Source organism: Taurulus bubalis, assembly GCF_910589615.1.
Source record: "Taurulus bubalis genome assembly, chromosome: 2".
In the NCBI taxonomy this organism is placed as follows: domain Eukaryota; kingdom Metazoa; phylum Chordata; class Actinopteri; order Perciformes; family Cottidae; genus Taurulus; species Taurulus bubalis.
Window position 1 is genome coordinate 17,031,665 of NC_136590.1, and position 8,986 is coordinate 17,040,650.

An 8,986-nucleotide genomic window follows, 5' to 3' on the forward strand; every position below is an offset into this window, starting at 1 on the left:
CATTTGAAACCACACTCGAGAGACGAGTAACAGAGTTGCAAACCAACCAGTGCTCAACCACAGCTTTTCATTGGCACCTTACCTCTGGTATACACACACAAGCATCAACGGCTATTTCAGAGTGCCACATTTACAGCTTGCAGGCGCGGCCATGTGAGCAAAAACTTTCAGAGGATTCAGTGAGAATGAAGAAATTATAGAAGGTAACAACGGTTAATTCTACAAACACAGGAAAAGTCAGCAGGTCTGGAGACTCAAGGTGCCATCACATGTATCCATCCAGCCACTCTTCCTGTATTTTGACTAAACTAGTGCAGTGCCTGTTCAGTGCGGGCCAAATTCACAACAACTTAGACACTGCACCTCCAAGCAATGCACTTGCAATTTACTGCACAAGAGAGACCACACACTTCCTCCTCCATAACCTTCTCATCTCCCTTGTAGTAGACTACACCTTAGCTGCTTGGCACTGACCGACAGCTAACACTAGTAATAGTCAGAATCCTTCAATTATATTTTGGGAAAACATCCCATCAGTATCTTCATTAAACTGGATCTTTGAACGTTCAGGGCCTAGCAGCAGCTTGTCCTGTCAGTCTGTGAAATCACATTAGCCCCGCAGCCAAAGTGAGAGCTTTTAATAGGATCACTTTAAATGACATCCGATATCTTCGGCCGTAATTGTCAGACCCGATGGGCAGTTAGTCATTATCACTATAATTAGACAAGTACATAGTAATTCCAACGAAATACGATTCCTCTTTTTAAGGTAATAAGAAGAATAATGAAAAGGTTTCAAAGCTGTTATCACTAAACGCAAGATACATTTAGTTATATATTAAACATGTTTTCAGATTCTCTGAAGTTGATTTAGTTAAATACTGATAGTATTTGCCCTATATTTTCTAAAATTATTTCCTTTTTTTTCATTAAACTCCTGTGTTGCCCTGTAATTTGATTCCATCCAGGAGTTATGGAAGAAGATTCATCTGCGGGAAGATCGGAGGAAATCGAAAAGGTTTTTGCTCATCTGACAGAAAGAAATATGCTAGCGCCAATATATATATATATATACCTTTTTGAGAACCAATACTAATATATAATAAAAAAATGAAAGTCATCAAAAGAGCAAGAGCTCATCAAAAATAAAAATAAAATACTATGACATTTTAATTGCCCAAATGAGGCAAATATGACAAATAAACTCAATAAATGTATTATCCTGTTAGCAGTCTGATTCACTGGATGTAGACTGTGGCTGTAAGCCTGCCATCGGCTGCCAATTTCAACCTGCATTCTCCTCCACTTTTCGAGGGCCCTGTAGCTGCAACCTGGGGTTAGTGCCGCCTCAGATAATTGTAATTGATTTAAATAAATACACACAAGCCAGAACAGACGGTTATACCAGAATGAAGCGTGGAGCCATACCTTTCTATAGCGACGACAGAGCGCTTTGGAGGTCTGGCTATGCGAGACTATCCGGTTAGTACCCAAGCTAGCTATAACTTTTGACTGTTAGCAAGCCAACTAGTTTAGAAACCACATTCCCAACTGCAATTGCACTCAACATGCCGCTCGACATGGTGAATTACAGAAATACACAACTCTTCACATGGAATTGGAACTTGTGTACTGTATATCATGCCATGTTGAAAACACAACCGTTGATGTATCTCTTATATCTATAACTATATATCCTCCAACGAGTCCTCTGAATCCACAATGTGGAGAACACCTTTTAAATAATGAATACTGAGGATTAAAATGTAATATTTGCAGGGATGGGCTCCGACCAGTGGCTACTGAAGGTGTCACTGTTCATTTAGCATCACTTATGGATCGCCATGGATTGGATGTGATGGGCCTCATCAGTCAATCACCGGGAGCTGTATTGACATTAACTCTGAATAAAATCATTGAAATCAGGTTTTATTTCTATAGACCTTCTTTATTAATGTGACCCGGTGATACTCAATAAAACAAGACCCAGAATAAACTGGAGTCAGAGACTACTATACCGAAAATCTATATTTTATTGACAATACATGGAATAAAAAAGACTTGTGTCCACTCAACAAGCGAGTTCCAAGAGAAGGCCTCAATGCAGGTCAGACTAAAAGAGGGATGGAGCAAATCATACAATTAATACATAAATCATATCAATAAATGAACAAGTAAAGAACATAAGCAATGGGGGTCTAAACTGCTCCATCAGGGAGGTCAGTGTAGAATTATGCGTAAAAATAAGAAATCGTCACAAAATATATTAAATAAACCACCACTGCACACGGGCCAAATCAAATCAATTTGACCTCCTCACAGCAAGCTAAGGTGACTCAAACAACTCAATAAAATACACATGCAAGATGGCTGCTCTACCCCTTCAGCACAGCACAAAGCCCCACAAGAAAAATAAAGCAGAACCTGGCCCGGTCAATTGATGAGTTAAAGAGACATTATAACCCAATAAGTCTGAGAAGAACAGTGGTTGTGCTCCTCTAGTGTCTTTGTTTAAAAACTAAAAGAAACAAGAACACTCTAAATAATAAAGTAAACTTTCCAAAAACATTGTACACAACATACAATATAAAAGTCCATAATAAAAGTAAATAATCTACATTGCTAGAATGAAGCACAGTCCCCTCCCCCAGTTGAAGACATGCAGGTGACTGGATGTTCAGAAAGAAAGGCCCAGGTGATCGTTCCTCCCCTTTTTTTAGACTCTGCCCCTTAGCCTGGGTCCTAATGCAAGACTATCTATTAATTGCCTTCCCACAGTGACATCAGGCTCAGACCATGTAACTACATACCCTGAGATGACAATTGTGTCTGTTAGAGACAAATACAATTCAAACTCTTATACAGCTTATACAATGATGATTATATATTTTAAATTACTGTGATGACGTATGTGGATGTATCAGTTACCTTCATTTTGTAAACATTCTCTCAATTAATGTTCCAGAAAATGTAATACATTCAGTTTCAATAGAAGGCCCTGTGCAGCCTGTACAGATTATGAATTAGATATATAAACAACCGCCTTCTTCAGTTAGCGTTTTGCACTCCCGCACACAACACAGACAAGGTGACGTTGTCCTCTGGAGTTGAACCATGACAGGTTGTTGTTGCACTCACCTGTCTGAGCGGCTTACTGGGAGCGCTGTCCACCAAACAATCCTGCTCTATAAATCTGTTCTATTATTCATTTAATTCCCATTGCAAGAGTCCACTAGATCCGACTGTTCCGCTGCGCTCCTCAAAGGTTCGAGCAGAATGTAAAGCTGTAGTCAGAAGTGCAACAGACATCATTGTCACAAACAGGGGTTAACCCTAACCCTTTCTTCTTCTTTTTTTACAGAAACAAGAGTAAACGTAATTTGTTATTTCAACACTTGTATCCAATATCTTGATTATCATTCCGTTTATATTTAATTTGGTAACCTATTCCATTTGAAGTTACAAAAGGCTGCATCAGAAGAAATGTTTTTTTTGTACAAACTTACATTGCACTATTATAGCCTCTGACACATTTTAATTGCACTTTGGCTAATATGCAATGTGCCATTGGACAAAATGATTCCCACCTTTTGTTCATTAAAACCCTCTCTCTGTCTCACAAGTATTAGTCTCTCATCTCATGTCCTTAGTTAGAAGAAATAATATTTAATTGGTGCTCATTAGAAGAGAAGTGTGAGTGAGTGAAGAGACATAAATACAGCAGACAGGTGTTTTCCCATGAGATCTGTCTGTCTTTAAGTCTGTCTGTCTGCCTCTGTCTCTCTCTCTCTAAACCCCTCTCTGCTCCCATTATCCTCCCTCAGTACTCTGTCATTGACAATTAGCACATGGCCATGACTTCATCCACTAATGGTTATGAGAGGAGCGGCCAGGACAGCAGACTGTGGCGTATGCAATATGGATGGAAGACTTCTGCCTGTCTGACCGTGTTTCTGTCTCTGTGTCCGACTTGTCTTACTCAGTCCTTTTGTTTAACGTTGCACATATGCATTTTTCAGAAGACAAAGCAGGCAATATAAAATGAGTTTGGAAGCCAATAGTGTAGGTCCACAGAGAGGCAATGTCCTGATGCCAAGTCAAGGTCAGCTGCTGTTCCAGTAGCTTCTACCCATGGCTTGTAACGTATTGCAATCTTTCATTGGTTGTAGTTTTTTAAGGAAGTGAAATGTTTTCTCAGGGCTGTCTTTCCATATTCTAGGATGATTAATGTTACTTATCCATGATATCCATGCATATTCTATTGGTATCTTTAAAACAATTTCACTGCAATTTTTTCTTTTTGTCTAAAGAGCATCAGCATTTGTCTCTTACTCTCCAGGGAAAAGACAACACAAATTATTTGAATAAGCAAGAATATTAAATTAAAGGTTCTCTATATAATATTCAGCATTAATAGTAGCAAATATTTGCTACAGAAGGTTTTAGTATAGTAATGTCTCCTTGAGCAGAGAAAGAAGTCGCTCTCCGAAGATACCGCTATGGCGGCCTCTCTGCATTGCGCTCACATGGCAGTCACTGCCGATAACGTCTCGTCTCGACCGACAGCATCACTGCAGAAGCGGAGTCTCACCCTCCAGTTCGCCCTCAGGTAAACACTGTTAGCTCTGTCAGCACTGCTGATGTTGCTTGCACCGTTAGCACCAGTTTGCTGCTGGCCATGTTGATACCCATGTAGAGGCAATATATATACTCGGAGTACCTGGAGTGGAGTACACTCCATGGCATACACTGTTGTTGAGCAAAGTTATGTTCCAAGGCTGCAATGGTAAAGCTCCTCTATATTTTGGATAAGATCGACATACACATATGCCAGATCAATTGCATTTCATTGGATATTTTTCTAAAGGTGCTAAATTTGAAATTCAGATCATATCTATTGCCTTCACTCACTCGGGTCTCAACATGGCCACTGCTGAGCCACTGCAGCTAAGGACGCGAACAACGGCAACAGTGCCGACTGCCACTGTTATATCTACGGGGGAAAACCGGAGGGTTGGCTTCCGAGATTGCTGCCGTATGAGCAAAGTGCAGGGCGGCGGCCATTAGCTAGCCAGTGGGGCATGCTCACGGGAGGCCGTCCAGGCTATGTAAACAAAGCACACAGAAGCTCGGATTATAACACACACAGTAGGAGAGCGACTACTCCACTTGTTATTGCTGCTATATCAATGTTCTAAATGTTGCAAAGGAGCCTTTAAAGCAACAACCTTTAATACATATACATGTAAAAGGTAGAAGGAACACACTGCATGTTTGAGCTCCTCGTTTCATTTAATATATTGTAACACACTCCAATTGCCCTATATCTCAGCCGATAAAGGAGCCAGTGCCATGCCATCCAAATTAATTACATTATATTCATGGCCACATGGCTTTGCATCCACAGCAATTCTGTTCCATTCATTCTTCCCGCCTGTTTGTGTTTGGGTGATTGACCTACAGACAGCGAGTGGGAGGATGGAGAGATTGATGGACCAGCTGAGGAGAAAAAAGCAGGGAGAAACCAAAAGACGTCACATCTATATGTGTGTGAATTGATTTTCAATAGCACTGACAGTGTCCATGTGTCCGGGAGCGTTGCCCGAAGAGCATCAGACTGTTCAGTCGTAACCGGCCTCGAGCTTTAGCCACAGGGAAATGCATGAATAAACATATTTCAATACAACCATGGCTTTTGCTCCAAGATCGTTGAAGAGAGATCGATACAACAGTTGAAACCCATATTCTTACAGTTATCCATACCAGACAGCTTTGATTAAGCAACATTGTGGTCTTTTTTCTTATTTTAAATAGTTGAGTGGTCAAGCCATTATAAGGGATCATGTGTTTTTATCTGTATAGGCTTTTGCTGTCTCTCACATTTGACCATAATATTGATCAGTCTCACCATATGGCTGGGTCAATACACTGCTTGCTTTTTAATGACGGCATCTGCTGAGATCTTAATCCAGTCTACTCAGCACTCTTCAGCTCAGCCATGTGGCAAAAAATGGATGACACAACGGCCTCTGAGGTTATTCGCTGTTTTCACATTGTATCGACTGTTTGTGCGGACATAGTGAAGACAAGCGGGGTGAGAACCCGAATTTATCTTGATCTGGTAATAAGATAAAGAGGAATAAATAGAGGACAGGGGCCATACGGCCTTCCTCGAAGCAATGATTTCCGAGATGTTTTGTGGGGATTATAACGACATCTCAGCTGGGAGAGCCAGGCGCCTGTCATGGTGACACTTGAGTGAAAAGTGACTCATTTGTATAAAGCAGAGGACTGCTGTGGGAGTGTGTCCAACTGAGCAGAGAGGTCCTGCTCAGCATAAACCACGAGACCTGTATCCTAAAAAAAGTCGTTGAAAGTATTGGCAGCGGAGCAGCTAATATAAGCTGCTTACATTTTGTGTGAAATTTTATGTTGGAAGTCTGCGCTGAAGTGATTGAAAAAATGGCAATGAATGAAATAATGAACGGACCTCCTCTCTCCCATTTGTCATCTCAGCAGGAGCAACAGCCTTGTTTTCAGTTTGACTTGAGTTTACTTTTATAAATAATTCAAGGGTTTCAAGAGCCCATAGTGGTACAACACATTTAGATTTACAAATGAAATAAAGAATGAAATATAATTTGGATTTGTGGTTATTTATAGGATAGTGATATTAAAAGCCATGTTTATTATTTATGACCATATAAATACTACTCTTTAAACTTTGTATTCATTTACTAACTCTTAACATTGCCTACAATGAAGAATACACAAGCAGACATTTTTATTTTTTTGTTAAAGATGTTTTGAATAAACACATATGCATCCATATTGGGGCCTACAGTGCAGTGTATTGACAGACTACTACTGAAATTAAAGATACATACTTTCTTGTTAAAGCATTCAGAATCAATGACAATGACGTCAATGACAGGGTGGTGCTGTGTGGCGAGGGTGTTGGTCTGTGTTGCTTCTGGTATTCTTTGCTGCCCTCTAGGCCAAAGAGATTGTCAATGCATGCAGTATAGTATACAAAAACAGCACATATTCATATACATATAATACACATCAAGTGTGTGTCTGCTGAAAATGTGAAAATGTGAAAGAAAATTGTTGCTTGAAAGTTAATTTTTTTAAGAAAATCCCAAAAGTGACCACAGATTAGGTTTGTGTCATTAAAGAGGCCCATTTTTATATGAAGCTAATTTATTTTGAAAAACTTTAGAAGGTTGAGATAGCTTGATGAGTCTTGTCTCCTTGTCAAAACACTCAAGGGACACCAGCTCCACATAAGTAAGTTCGTAAGGATCCTCGTCCATCATGCACATGCAGGGGGTGTTTATTAGGCTCCTTAGTGTATGTTTCAAAACAGCAGATGGTGCTGCAGTGCAATTTATCACAGCTTTCCAATTGAGGGTCCAATACCACTTTTTTTTCTTCACTTTCTTCTACTTGCACCAATCTCTCCATCTCCTTGTCTTCCCGGGTCATCAAGTTGGGTATCCCCACTCATTCTGGCTCCTGCCCATTCACCGCCTCCTCCAACTTCTTCCTCTCAATTCGGCTCTTCCTCAGGCAGCCCTCACACAGGATGCTCTCCTTGACCAGATATAGCCCCTCTGTCACCGTGAGGGACTCGTGACTGGCAGGCTCCGCGGTGAAGATGGGGTTCCTGTTCATGTCTATCCTCTCCAGCTTTGTCAGTTTCGAGAGGCAGCCGGGGACGCGGGTGAATCGGTTGTCGGCGAGGCCGATGAGGCGGAGCTCCTTCAAGGCACCGATGGAGAAGGGAAGGGCCACCAGGCGGTTGATGGATAGGTTGAGCGTGTGGAGTTTCTTCAGCAGGCCGAGCTCGCCGGGGAGGCTCGTCAGGCGGTTGTTACACAGGTTCAAAATCAGCAGGTTTTGGAGGCGGCCAATAGTCTTTGGCAGCTGCTCCAGCTGCAATAAAAACCACAAACACAATTTTAAGACACCAAATGGGGCAATATACCAATTCATACTTTTTTATGTATTATTTACTTTGTATTTCATGTGTTTGAATGTATCGTTGTTGTATCTGTGAATGCAGACAATGCTCTGCCGAGAAAAAGACAAAGAGGGACGGGGGAGTGTTTATCAGACACTGTGGCAACCAATCAGACACTCCATTACAAATAAAATTAGCAAACTGGTCAACTACCCCGTGACACCAGACCCTACGAGGGCCCGGAAGGCTCAACGTGTATGTGTCAATAAAAATAAAAAACACAATATAAACAGAAAGTACAGATTATTCAATAATTTTTTAGGACCCCATCTCTTTCAGGGGTTTTGAGTTAGACTCTAGTTTTAAAGCCTTTATTATTTCAGTTTAACTTGTGCTTGGATGGCACATATTTTAAAATAGAGATGTCCAGGAACTAATCGCTGCCTGATACATGCAGAGTACATGGAGCACATTACATACAGTGGCACACAAACACTAAACATACAACATATACCAGGAAAATCAAAGGACCCAATATGGCTAACTAATGGAGCCAACAACTCAATACTGTCCCTGCATGGTAAACACTCCTTTATGTAAACACTCCTTTGTGCAGCCTTTTGGTTACACATGTCGAAATAACCCTTGCGACATCATTGAGGATATTTCTTTCAGATCCGCATGAGATATGAAATAGTTGCTTGAGGTCATATATCACTCACTGAAGCTTAATTTCCCTCAAGCATCTGTCCTACTCACATAGTTGCTGTGCAGATCCAAAACAGAGATTCTGATGAAACGCTCAATGAAGTCGGGGACCACTCTGATCAGGTTCCGGCTCAGGTCCAGTTTGTCCATCTCACACAGCTTCTGGATGCACTTTGGCACCACGGTGACCTCCTTTAAGCTGAGATCCAAACAACTTTTGCCGTCCAGCGTCAACTCCACGCAGTTCTGAGCCACTTTCAAGGTGATTGACTTCCCTTGAGCCTTTTTGGTTTTCTTCCCCTTGGCCAT

The 8,986-nt window shown here is 41.1% G+C and overlaps 1 protein-coding gene across 1 annotated transcript; it reads right to left on the reverse strand.

Moving 5' to 3' along the window:
- Nucleotides 1–7,509: 7,509 nt before the first annotated feature.
- On the reverse strand, nt 7,510–8,986 carry lrrc18b (leucine rich repeat containing 18b; the record flags this gene model as incomplete). Its single annotated transcript, XM_079237768.1, has 2 exons — nt 7,510–7,941; nt 8,729–8,986. The coding sequence occupies 2 exons, from the start codon at nt 8,984–8,986 to the stop codon at nt 7,510–7,512; spliced, it is 690 nt and encodes a 229-aa protein (XP_079093894.1).